Source organism: Solanum stenotomum, chromosome 8, assembly GCF_019186545.1.
Source record: "Solanum stenotomum isolate F172 chromosome 8, ASM1918654v1, whole genome shotgun sequence".
In the NCBI taxonomy this organism is placed as follows: Eukaryota; Viridiplantae; Streptophyta; class Magnoliopsida; order Solanales; family Solanaceae; genus Solanum; species Solanum stenotomum.
In genome coordinates, this window is record NC_064289.1 from 59,116,969 (window position 1) to 59,130,862 (window position 13,894).

Below are 13,894 nucleotides of genomic sequence, written 5' to 3' on the forward strand. Positions count from 1 at the left end.
TTTCCAGACATCATACTAAAACTAGTATTATCGTCTAATATGGCTATGTTAGGTCTAATTAATTAAGAAATAAAGTATGACAGCTCATAATTATGATCACAACATCGACTAAAATGTAACAATAGTTATTCATATATTTAACAATCAATAAAGGCCTATTTAAAGTGTGTTTTTTTCTTGTTACTATTCCATCCTTCCATTTCCAAAAATAGTTTCTCATAAAATAATTCTTTTACTTTTTTTTTGTACTTATTGAAAATTGAAACACGGAAATCAAATGATTCACACATTTAGAGTTTGGAAGTAAGGATTAAGATATTTACAGTATATTTACTGATTTGATATAAATACTGAATTTCCATACAAAGATTAATATAGTAAATCTTATTCTCTTCATTTCATTTTATGTATCTTAATTTATAATTGGATACGAAATTTAAAATATAAACAACATTTTTGAATTCTAAGTTAAAACCAAGAAGAAAATTTATTTAACTCTTCCGACGCCTCATCAGAGATTATAATTTATGAATATGGGATTAAAAATTTACTAAATAGACAAAGATTATTTTTTTTTTGAAAAAAAAGAAGATAATATTTAATTTTATTTTCAAATTTTATCCGGCATGTGATATCTCACTAATTAGAAAAACGAAGCAGTGGCAATATAGTAGATAACGGCATAATAAAGGCTACTTTCCAAAAGCACAGTGGTGGTTGAAACAAAACCTTTTTTTTGTAGAAACAAATCAATTTTTTCCAAACCCTGATTCCTCTCTCGATTGTCTTCTTCCTCATTTTCCTATTTAACAAAACTCAAATTCTCATTTCGAATTCCTCAAACTGAATTTTGTTCGTAGAGATTATCGATAATTTATTTGAGTTCAGAATTTTGATTCACCAGAGCTATGTCACTGAGGCCGAACTCGAGAACGGAGGCTCGCCGGAGCAGGTACAAAGTTGCCGTCGATGCGGAGGAAGGACGGAGAAGAAGGGAAGATAACATGGTGGAGATCCGGAAGAATAAAAGAGAAGAGAGTTTGCTTAAGAAGCGTCGTGAAGGTTTACTACAAGCTCAGCAGTTTCCTAGCACTGCTGCTGTTTCTCACCTCGATAAGAAGGTATAGATTTTTCCCGTTGATTAACTTTTAGTTGCTTAGCTACATATATTTTGATCGAATTTGGTTGTTTGATTTGAATTTGCAAGTGCGATCAATGTTTACTCGGTGTGTGTCCTTATGAGCTTAATTCGGTACTTTGAATTTTTCGTTTAATTACTTGCTTCATTCAGTTCTAAACCTCAATTATGCTTAATTGATTCAATTATTTATTTGAAGTTCAACCGTGATCAGTGTTTACTCGGTGTTCTTTCTTACGAGATTAGTTCGGTACTTTGTATTTTTCGTTATTTAAATGCTTTATTTAGTTCTTAGATTCAGTTATGCTTATTGAATTCAATTATTTGCTTGAATTGCAAGTGCATCAATGTTTACTCTCGGTGTTCATCCTATCTAGCATAATCGGCTACTTGTATTTTTCGTTATTTAAATGCTTCATTCAGTTCTTAACTTCACTTATCCTTATTGGATTCAATTGTTTCATTGAATTGCAAGTGCGATCAAGACTAATTCATCTTTAATCTCTTTGAGCTTACTCAGCAACATGCATTTTTTGTTAACTACTCTCAGCCCAGTGTTTTGGACTGCAAAAGACAGGCAACAAGGGTCTGCCTCACCAAAGTGCAGGGCCAATTAATACCAAAAAATTAAAATATTTAGTTGCATATATAAATAATCAAAATCTCAATAGAAGTAACTTTGAAGTCTGAAGAAGAAGAAGAAGGGAAACGAAACAGAGGAAGAAGAAAAGAAGAAATACATAGTGGTTGAACTTTGGAGTCGCCGGAAAAGTCTGACCGGTCACTGCCTCACTGGAGAAGTCTAGTCGAGTTGACGGGTTGGAGTCACAGTTGCAATTTAAGAGTGCAACTGTGCAAATTTGGAAAGAAAACCCTAAAATTACCTTAACTTTTAAAACCCTATGTATATATTTTTTGAAATAGGTAACTTTCATTCAAAACCCTAAATTGGTTGCCTTTTTTTTTTTTTACGAAAATACAAAAAGTGACACCTTTGTCGCCATGGCGTTGCCTTTCGTAGATCGCCTCGCCACAAAGATAATAGGCGCTGAAGGGTCGCCTTGCCTCACCTCTTGCCATTGATGATGAGGCAATCACCTTTCACAACATTGTCTCAGCTGTATGATGATACAGATAGTGTCATAGGAATCAGTTGTTTTATTTGAATGGCAAGTGCTATCAATTTTTACATGGTGTTCATCATTTCCAGCTTAATTTGCTACTTGTATTAATTACTTGCTCTATTCAGTTCTTTGCCTTACTTGTCCTTATTGAATTCAATTGTTTATTTGAATTGCAAGTGCGATCAAGACTAATTCATCTTTCGTCTCTTTGAGCTTACTCAGCAGCGTGCATTTTTTGTTAACTACTCTCAGTCGTATGATGCAGATATTGTGATTGGTTTCAGTTGCTTTATTTGAATTGCAAGTGCTATCAATTTTTACTTAGTGTTCACCATTTCCAGCTTAATTTTGCTACTTGTATTAACTACTTGCTCCATTCAGTTCTTAGCCTCAGCCTCACTAATCCTTATTGGATTCAATTGTTTATTTGAATTGCAACTGCGATCAAAACTAGTTGGTATTTATCCTTTCTAGCATATAATTTCGTTAATTACTTGCTTCATTCAGTTCTTAGGCTCACTTATCCAATCCTTAGTACATTCAGTTTCTATTTGAATGGCTAGCACGATCAATGTTTACTCAGTGTTCATTCTTTCTTCATTCAGTTCTTAGCCTCATTTTTCCTTGATGGATACAATCTTTTATTTGAATTGCTAGTGCAATCAATTGTTACTCGGTGTTCATCCTTTCGAGCATAATTGGGTAATGTTATTTTTCGTTAATTACTTGCTTCACTCAGTTCTTAAGGATAACTTTTTTACTTGTTAGAGAAGCATAATATTTTCGATAATTAGGTATGAAAGCTGAGGAGTTTAAATATACAGTCTGCTTTGTTTCTCCCTTGTCCGCAAAACAAAAATGACACAACCACCATTTGAAGAGTCAAACAAGTATTTGAAAAATTCTATTTAAGAAAAAGGAAGAAATCTATACACTGAAAAATTAGATTAGTTGACGTCTACTTCAAATACAATCATCCTTATAGCGATGGAGGAGTAGCATTGTGCCAAAAATAATATCATGTTGCTCTAGCAACAAACTTATCTGATTTGATTTTATTGGTTTATAACCTTTCAGCTGGAGACTCTTCCTGAATTGATTGCTGGGGTTTGGTCTGATGACAGCAGTTTGCAACTTGAATGCACAACACAGTTCCGGAAACTGCTTTCAATTGGTCAGTGTTGCTTTGCTTTTTTCCTAAATGTATTTCTGTTTGATCACCTTGACAATGAATGTTTTTCCTCTCTGTATATTTGTGTCTTAATTAGTATGCGTTTTCACTTCTGGTTGTTTTGGTAGAACGCAATCCTCCTATAGAGGAAGTGATACAGTCTGGGGTAGTTCCTCGCTTTGTTGAATTTCTTGCTCGAGATGACTATCCTCAACTGCAGGTTTTTTTACTAAATCTATTGCTTTTTTGTTTTTTGTTTTGTAGTTCATCTTTATTTCTAATGTTTACATCTTTGGCATCCTATAATCTAGTTTGAGGCAGCGTGGGCTCTTACAAATATTGCATCTGGTACATCAGAAAACACTAAAGTTGTGATTGATTATGGCGCAGTTCCAATTTTCATCAGACTTCTAAGTTCACCAAGCGATGATGTCCGTGAACAGGTAAAACTTTAAATATAAGAGTGCTAGGCTTTCATGTTTCTTCTTATAATTGTCATAATATTATGTCTATTTTTTCTAAAAAAAAATTGGGGTACGGGAAGGAGAAATGGGGGAGGGGATTACAAAGTGGAAATCCAACCCTCACCGACAAGATGGAAGTTCAAGTATTCAACCAACTTAGCTACTAAGATTCCCCTGATATTATGTCTATGAGGCACCAAATATGCCAATTTATTTCTGAAAAGTTAAAAGTTCTTTTATTTTGATGTTCTTAATTTTTTTACTTTTATAGGCAGTTTGGGCTTTGGGAAATATTGCTGGTGACTCGCCCAAGTATCGTGACCTTGTGCTTGGCCATGGAGCTTTAGTGGCATTGCTGGCACAATTTAATGAGCAGGCAAAGCTATCTATGTTGAGAAATGCTACCTGGACATTGTCAAACTTTTGTAGGGGAAAACCTCAGCCGCAGTTTGAGCAGGTTTGACTTTAAAGATAAAGTTTGTTTAATCTTTTCAGATATTTATATTACTTTTGAAGATTATGCCTTTTAAAATTCATCGCGCAGACAAAAGCGGCACTCCCCACTCTTGGTCGCCTTATCCACTCAAATGATGAAGAAGTCTTGACAGATGCATGCTGGGCTCTTTCATATCTTTCTGATGGAACTAATGACAAAATCCAGGCTGTTATTGAAGCTGGAGTGTGTTCCCGCCTTGTTGAGCTGCTACTGTGAGTCATAGATCTTACTTTGGGGGATTTGTCTTAGGCTTTCGATATGTTAAAATCATATGTTTCTTACTGCCTTCATCTTCTTTTTGTGAGTAGTCATTCTTCACCATCTGTTCTCATTCCTGCCTTGCGCACTGTTGGTAACATTGTAACAGGAGACGATATCCAAACTCAGGTATTTATCATCCTCCCATGTACAATATATATATATATATATAAGATTCTCTGCTTTAGCCAATTCTTCATGTTTGATTTTTTTTTCGTTTTTCCTTCTTCTCGTTCTTAAATGAGTTGCTGTGTAAACATGAATTCTCAATATCTAATCCATCAGTACGTCAGATGTATCTTCTTCTTCTTTTCGTTAGGTAAATTATTGCAGATCAGATAAAAAATATACTTGAATCTAGCTTTAGTCAATGATAATTCAATTTTTGTAATAATTCTGATAGTCAACTATATCATAACCATAATATGAAAGAAAAGACGAAGTAAAGGTTGGGCTAGTCAATTAGTTCTCATTAGTTTTCTACCATGTTTAAGAGAGGTTGCTAACTAAAGTCTTCGCTAATTGTCATAAAAAAAAAAGTCTTCACTAATTCATCCGTGCACTTCAGTTTTCACATTTGCCTACCTGAGTAGGGGGTTAGTGGTGTTTGACTGTTATGATTATTTTTAGAATAAACTTTCCATTGCTCAACTGCCCACTGGGATAGTGTTGCACCACATAATTCTGTTGCAACATATTTACGGGAACAAATGGTGTTCCATCTCTATTTGTTCTGTAGGGGAAAAAATAGGGTAGAGGTTTTAAATTTTTGGTCCCTGAAACGTAAGATGAGTGAAATTGAGTTAACTTCTTTGCTATCCTGTTATTCTCCTACCAAGGTGGGGAAGCTCTATAGGGCATATTGTACTATGGCAGAGGTATGCTCTCTGTCAGTGAGGAGTTATTTGCAACCTTCCATTTTTGCTACCTCTCAGATGTAGTGGAAACACAATGGACTCAAAAACTACATCTTTTGGTTGTTGAAGAAAATTATGTCCTACCTAATTTATCAGCTGGATTATTTTTTGGTGGACATTGATGAATCCATATTGTTTAGGTTATGATTGACCATCATGCTCTTCCCTGCCTTGTTAACCTGTTGACGCAAAATTACAAAAAAAGCATTAAAAAGGAAGCTTGCTGGACAATCTCGAACATTACAGCTGGTAATCGAAATCAAATTCAGGTACGTTGTATGGTAATTGACATTTTGTGCTTCTTTTGTCAATTGACAGACAACTGAAAATAAGTGAAGAAAGAGAACCTTTTCAATGTGATTCAGTTATGTATAATGATACTGAAAGGAGTTTAATTGAAATAGATCGTGATCGAGGCTGGCATTATTGCCCCTCTTGTATATCTGCTACAAAATGCTGAATTTGAAATAAAGAAAGAGGCTGCTTGGGGAATTTCAAATGCTACTTCCGGTGGAAATCATGATCAAATCAAGTATGGTTCCTTTAGCAAATTCAGTTTCATCTGGTTAACCTTACATCTAGTTTGAAGCTCACATGTAAATTGATTTCTAGGTTCTTAGTGAGCCAAGGTTGTATAAAACCATTGTGTGATCTTCTGGTATGTCCTGACCCAAGAATTGTCACAGTCTGCTTGGAAGGGCTTGAGAATATTCTGAAGATTGGGGAAGCTGATAAGGATCTAGGTAACACAGAAGGTGTGAATGTTTATGCCCAGTTAATTGACGAGGCTGAAGGTCTAGAAAAGATTGAAAACCTCCAAAGCCATGACAACACTGAAATCTATGAGAAAGCAGTGAAGATCCTCGAAACTTATTGGTTGGAGGAGGAAGATGTGCAGGTTTCATTAATTGAAGATCAATTCGAATTTGGAGGGGCCGATATATCTCTTCCATCGGGAGGATTCAACTTCAGTTGATGGGGTATGTTATTGTTCCCTTTTTTTTAATGATTATTTCCTCTCTGATGACAACTGTTTCCTTTGAAGACTTTTGTTCTTTTGAGCACCTGTTTTATGGTGTAAATTATTTAGCATTAGGATGTGTTAAATGATGTAAAACTAGTCAACCTTGCCTTTGATTTAGCAAAAATGGTTTATTGCAGTTAAAACTTGTGGTAGTTTCTGAATGTTTGATTCTTTCCAGGTTTGGCTAGCAGGTCAGTGAGTGGTTTTAAATTGGAGAAACATCCTCTTTAAACAATGTGTAGAGAGAGTTGTCATCTATTTGGGGAGGTTCGGATTTTACATATATTTTCTTCTATTTCTTGATGGAGTTGGTGTTGTATAAGTTACTTTTTTCCCCTAGATATATTGGTGGTGGTGGATATATATATGTATACATGTTAATGTACAAGTCATACCTGGGCTCTCCATGACATTATATTATTTGGTGTAAACATACACTTGTTTCCATCTTTCTGCCCCCTCATTTGGTATTATCATAGTAGTTGCTTTCTGGCTTAAGAAGAGGTACTTCATTTACAAGAATGAGGTGGTGAAATTACTACCATCATGGAATGTGTTTACTTCTTTTGATCATTTGCTAAATTAAGCTGCTATATTTATATGTTCATTTTAGGGTTTTGAGGAGATAGGTACAAAAACGATGGCTTTAGAGTTTCTTGGTCTTCTTACCCCTTAGGTTGATTTATACATTTCCAGCTGAGTTCAGAAGTGGTCCTCAAGCCAACCAAACTCCACATTATATAAAAAAGAAGTAACAATATGCTAAGTGTACATTAATATTAATGAAATGAGTTTTAAGTTTTACGTACTAATATGGTAAAAATCTACTTACAAAGAAATTAAATGGCATTCTTAACATGTTATAAGCCGTTAAATTAATGTAGTGGAAAATCTAAAAAAATATTTACACAAAAACTTGAATTCTAGAGAAGTTAGTATCTCAAAGAAATAACAGTGCACAAATACAATATTTTTGAAATTAATCGAAGTTATGACTCCATCCTTAATTCATTGTAGAAGTACATGTGTACAACAATGAGAATGTGCTAATTCTCACAGCCACTTTATTTTTACAGCACCAAAAGTTGAAAACAAAAGTAGTAGTAATAATAACAGCTAGCTTTTTCATCAATCAAGATCCATTCTTTTTTTATGGAAATAATTGGGACCCCCAAAAATTATTACTACTCCACTACTTCTTGTTCATCTGCTCCATCTCTTATGCCTTTCTTTCTTGATATCTGCACATTGTACAAAACCTGAAAAATAAAAACTTCAATTTCATATAAAGAAACTAGTCTTGTTTAGAGGGTTCAAAATTAAAGCAAGAAGAAAATTGCAACACCAAAAATGAGACGAGGGTGTTTTTTTAGCTGAATGGATTTGGAGGTAGGTGGTGGTGGGCTGTGAAAATAGAAAGGAAAATATGGTACAATTGGATTTGGGGGTGGTGGAGTTGGGTACCCATAAGGGTTATTATTCGGTGGCGGATAGTTTCCGCCACCATATCCACCACCATTGTTCGGGGGTGACACATAAACTGGTGGCGGGGGTGGGCAAATATAGCCAGATGAAGAGGGTGGAGGTGGGGGTGAAATTGGCTGACAAGGGTTGTCACAAGAAGAGCACATTGTGCAAGAAAGTTGGTCTTTGGCCATAGCTTGAGAATAATAGTGGTCGAGTGAAATCAAGAAAAGGAGAGTAAAAATATGGAAAATGAATTGAGAATGTGGGGGTGAGGGAGTCCCCATTTTATTTTTTTTCAAGAAAGTTATCAACTTTGTTGATTTTTTTTGCTCAAAGATGGGCAAAAAAGTTTGGGGATATATTATGAAAAGAAAGTAGAAGGAGAAGAGTAGCTTATATTATGTCACTATACAATATGCAAGAGTTTGGTGAATGAGTGAGTAGAAACAAATTTATGATTTAAAATGTAGCAAGTGTGTACACACAAATTAGAAGAGAATTCTAACTTGAATAGTCATGTATATAACTTTTTTTTTGTTTTTTTAGTATTTGATATACTCTCATTGACGTCTGACTATTTGACGTAAGGCTGAAGAAAACTTTCCATTCAAAACTAAAATTCGATTTTTTTTTTGAGAAATTATGTTGGAAGATATAATTAAGGAAATATAAGTATATTTGTTTAATCGTTTAAGTGGAAATAAATTTGTTTCAAGGTCGGATAGTAAATGATACAATATCAATATACTCTCATGTGAGAAAGTGTGCAGAAAAAACCATAAATATATATGTTGGGACGTGTTTTTACTAATAAAAAAGACTGATCTGTAGAAGCGGAGCTAGTAATCTGCATGTTAATTTGATCGAATTCAATAAATTTTACTTAAAAAGTATATTCATGCTAATAAATTTATTGACTTTATTGAGCGTTTAATTCTTCATATTTTAAATTTCCTTTAGTGAAAATTCATCTGAGCGATACAATGGGAGATTGCATGTGTATTGATGACCGCACCTTTATTCAATTGTTTATTTTAATGACCAAAAATAACCATACGCACATTACTGTACAATTTTTAATACAGTGCAAGGTTGGCACTTTGTCTGGGCTGCTACCACTGAAATTTATATTTCATATATCTTTTTGTCACTATCTAAATATTTTTTTGATTGCTATAATGAAATTCCATGGAAATTTAGTTAGCGGTAGATTGAGCTTCTATTTGATTATAAATTTTAAAAGTAAACTTTTTCCTAAAAAATAAATGAAAACATTATCATTTGTTCGTAAAAATAATAAATGTATTTTCTGAAATTTTTTAATAACTTACTGATAACTATGCGTTTTCACCTTATTGATAAGGTTCGATCCGTTAAACCCTTCCTTCCACCTAGTTCGGTCTGAGCTTCATTATTATACATCACATCATTTCTCTTTGTATTGCACTTGTGTAGTTCATTTCATATTAATTAGTTATTATTGTTTCTATTTTCTGTCATTCTGTAAAGTTATATTATTATTTTGTCGCGTCAAATTATTGGAGAAGTTATATATTTATTTTATGAGCATTTTCTTATTAGGTAAACCGAAAACCGAATCATGAAAGATCATAACCAATAAAAAAATGTCTCAACATATTTAAAAACTAAATATCAATTAATCTAATCGATAATACATAAATCGAAGTGATTGATGCACACCCTAATTTATGACATCTATTTAATCTTGTCTTTAGATCACTTATGCATTTGAATTATACTTACCTTTCACCTTCAATTCTGAGATTATAAATTTAAGTAATCCAGAAAATAAAAAGTAGTTGGGGAGGTAAAAATAAGAAGATTAGAAAGAATAGGTATTTGGATGGTAGCTAGTGAGAATTGGAAAGATGTAAAAATAATGCACCAATGACGTGGTCTTTGTCTTGACAACCTCACCGACAATGACAATACTTCCATTTAACACTTATCACTTACATTCAGTGGCAGAGTCAGAATTTTTAATAAGAGGATAAAACTAAACATACGAACTAACCGAAGAAGGTTCGACATCTATTATATACATAAAAAATAATTTTAACTATATATAAATAGTAAAAATTTCCGTCGAAAGGACTTAGATGAACCCCCTAACAGAAGGCTGACTCTGCCCCTGATTACATTAATACAGCCTTCGTCCTAAAATACTTATCACATTCGTTTTTCAAAATTTAATTAACTATTTTTTTGAAGTTAAATTAATTTAATATTTAAAAATTATACATAAAAACTCTTAAATATTAATATGTTGGTTATGATACATATAATTTAACTTTCTAAAAATAAAATATGATAAATATTTTGAGACGGGGAAATAATATTATATACTCCTAATATAATAGATAATATAATATATTGAACTCTTCGCAAAATGTGGTTAAGGTATTGGAAACATAAGAGAGATACTCCTCAGTTTCGAGAATCTTGTGAAGAAAATAAAATTTCAACGCTATTCACCTAAATCAAGGGACTATAGTTCTTTAATCATATGATATTCGTAATATACTGATCAGTGATCAGATTAAACAGAATTTAACTACGCAAGGGGAAAAAGTTTTGCTATAAAAAAATTATAATTTTTAAAATCCGAATTTGAAATATTTGATTAGAGATCTCATTTGTCCCACAAAATCTCCACATCCATAAATGGTATTTGAAGCAAATTTTCCGAATAATACTTTGTCAAATTAAGTGTTCTCGCTAAATACTTCCTCTGGTTTGGTTTGTTTGTCGTACTTTCTTTTTTATTCTGTATAAAAATGTATCTATCCTCTTTTTTTATTAAAGCAATTTTTTAATTCCAAATTTCCACATTGCATATGCAAGACCACAAGAATAAAGAACATGTATATTTGACATATCTTTAATTCGATGTATTTTCTTAAACTCCATATCAAGTGAAGATCAAACAAATTGAAACGTAGGGAGTACAAGTTAATGGGCCTTCAAATGAACATAGAGCCCAATTGAGTTGGAAGACAATCTTCAGCCCATGATAAGATGAATAGAGTCCAAGCCCATACCCAATTCCCTCCACTTTCAATCCGCCAAAATGAAATTTGAATTTAAATTCAAAATTTCATCCCAAAGAATGGAACACAATGAAGGCTTCAAATTTCATCTCAGAGAAAATAGAGAACAAAATTCATGGCAACCGCAATGAAGGCTTCAAATTCATCTCCAAATGTTCATCCACCTTATTTTCAGGTACATTCTTAATTTATAGAGCATCACACTTTCATTTTTGTTAGATAGATTCGATAGTAAATGCTTGTATACACAGTCAGTGATGTGGACTATGATAACTGGGTTTAATTGATCCAAATTTTGCGTTAGACAATTCATAATAGATTATGAACCTATAATTAATTTCACAAGTGTAATCGGTTTGGTGTTTATGACATGGAATTTGGATGAATCATATTTGAATTTCGGATCCGCCTTTGTATGATGTATTCATCATGCCTTAGAAATTCGAGTTTCGAATTCATATCTAAACGACCATCCACCATATTTTCAGGTACAGTTTAAAATTTTTAGAGCTTCATACTTCATTTTTTGTTAGATAGATTCGATATATAACCGGTAAATGCACATATACCAGGTTAGCGATGTAGACTATAATAACTGTGAATTTAATTGATCCAGATATTGCGGTAGATAATATATTATGAAACCGTAATTAATTTCCAAAATTGTAATCAATTCGGTGGTAAGAACATAGAGATTGGATGAATCAAATTTAAATTCCGGGCATTCATTGTGCTATAGAAATTCGAGCTTCGAATTCATTTATGGATTTCAATCCACCTTATTTTCAGGTACTTTAATTTGTTCTTTCCCTTCTCCCCCAAATCTGAAATTTGTAGAGCTTCAAAGTCCATTTTTGTTAGAGACTGATCATAAATTCAATATATTAACAGTAGACTATAGCTACTGGGTTCAATTGAACCAGCATTTTCGATAGATATTAGATTATGAACTCATAATTTCAAATGTAATTGGTTCAGTGGTAAGAACATGAAGACAAAATCGATCAAATTTAAATTCTGAATTCACCTTTGCATGCACCTAACAAGCTCCCATTTGATCATAAACTTTTAAGTTGAAACTTGAAAATTTGAGTTTTGAAGTTGTGTTTACTTGGAAAAAACATGAAGTTTTTTGAGGGGAACTTCGAAATATTTAAAGATCATATTGTCATTTCAGGGTCAAACGTTAGCTTAAAATTATGAACTTTCCTTTAGTTTCTGCTAATGTTTTGTGTTTCTGTAGATGATCACAGAGGCAATAACATCACTGAAGGATCGAAATGGTACGAGCCAACCAGCAATAGCAAAGTTCATGGAAGCTAAGTACAAGGAATTTCAAGAAACTCCTCTCTGTTCAGTTAAAGAAATTCGTAGAGTCGGAGAAGCTATTCAAAATCAACAATTCTTATAAGATTTCAGCTAATCTCCAGAAGGAAAAAATGAAGAGGCTTAGCCAAGTTAAGACCCCAGAAGAATGTATCAACTACTCCACGTAAAATGTAACAAATGCAAGAGTTGGATCAAATTTGAGCTGGTAAAAACAAGTAAGACTAATATACATGCCATAATTCAGCCGTCCTGATAATGTTTGAGTCAAAATCAATTGGTCGAGATGGGTCAAATAACAGATCTGTCCAACTTGTTATGTTATCTTATATGTTAGCTATGACAATATTCCGTTATAGCAGCCAAAAAGTATATGAACAAACAATGCTATTATAGAGAGGTTTGATAGTATTAACTTAAGTCTATCAATGCAAGTAATTTTCAATCTCTAAATTTGATTTTTCATATTTGAGTCTTTTGTTACATGTACAGTATTTGACTCAATAGTTTGATAAGTCATTTCGCGTTCAATCTATTGGGTCAATCAAGCCAACAAATGAGATATAACTCATCTCGTCTATATTTGGACGGACTACTGAATAAATAGGTTGATTTTGCTACTTCAGCTGCAGGTAAAACTGATGGCAAGATGAAGAGATTGAGCCCAGTAAAAACACCAGAGAGGCTGAAGAAAACAAAGGCTCTGACACCCAAGAAACTGAGGTCAGCAACTTCTGTCTTCTCTTGTCTCAAGTATTGGGAGCTTATTATTTTCAAAAATTTCCTTAAGAGCTTATAGTATTTTGCTATAGTTTCTTTACGTCCGTTATTTCTTTTATCGACCTATTTTGAATGTTTTCCCTTGAGCCAAAAGTCTATCGGAAACAATCTTTCTACCTCAATGTAGGAATAAGGTACGTGTAGAGTTTACTCTCTTTCGATCTCACTTGTAGGACTACATTGGGTATGTTGTTGTTGAACCTTATACCTATTAGAGTGATACTTATGGTTACTGCCACTAAGGGTTATAGTGGGATGAATATGGTTAAACGAGATTCTAGGTTCGAGCTTTGCGAATGCATAAATTTCTTATAAGGGAGCACTTTCTCTTTCCAAAGTTCTACGTGACGTGACCGCGAATCTAGATTAACTTGAGTCAATGGATCCAAACAATGAATGGCTATAATGTTATATAGACTTTTGATTTGGTCTCTGACTCTCTGTATATGTTGTTTGACAATCTCGATTCTCGCCTCATCAACTAATTTTGAGGTTGTGAAACTATTTTAAGATCACTATCTTATTCGATGGTAAAAAGAAAAAAAGAGTATTAACTTGTATACTGCTTAATTTCTGAATTAAATAAGGGTCATCAAGTGAACCTTAAGGTCAAACTTTATGATATAGAACTCAACCAATATTTTTATCTTGCTTCCAA

General features: G+C 33.2%; 2 protein-coding genes across 2 annotated transcripts; one reads left to right on the plus strand and one right to left on the minus strand.

Moving 5' to 3' along the window:
• The first annotated feature begins 756 nt into the window (after positions 1–756).
• LOC125873004 (importin subunit alpha) lies at positions 757–7,008 on the plus strand. The gene is made up of 11 exons (XM_049553842.1): positions 757–1,121; positions 3,340–3,436; positions 3,562–3,653; positions 3,745–3,876; positions 4,169–4,354; positions 4,442–4,605; positions 4,702–4,780; positions 5,709–5,837; positions 5,973–6,100; positions 6,181–6,548; positions 6,771–7,008. Exons 1-10 carry the CDS (start codon positions 909–911, stop codon positions 6,542–6,544), a joined length of 1,584 nt encoding a protein of 527 aa, XP_049409799.1. The 5' UTR covers positions 757–908; the 3' UTR covers positions 6,545–6,548; positions 6,771–7,008.
• A 768-nt stretch (positions 7,009–7,776) lies between these two features.
• On the minus strand, positions 7,777–8,250 carry LOC125873988 (leucine-rich repeat extensin-like protein 6). Its single transcript, XM_049554797.1, has 2 exons — positions 8,026–8,250; positions 7,777–7,851 (listed from the first exon to the last, which is right to left on the minus strand). The coding sequence occupies exons 1-2, from the start codon at positions 8,248–8,250 to the stop codon at positions 7,777–7,779; spliced, it is 300 nt and encodes a 99-aa protein (XP_049410754.1).
• Between the last annotated feature and the right edge of the window lie 5,644 nt (positions 8,251–13,894).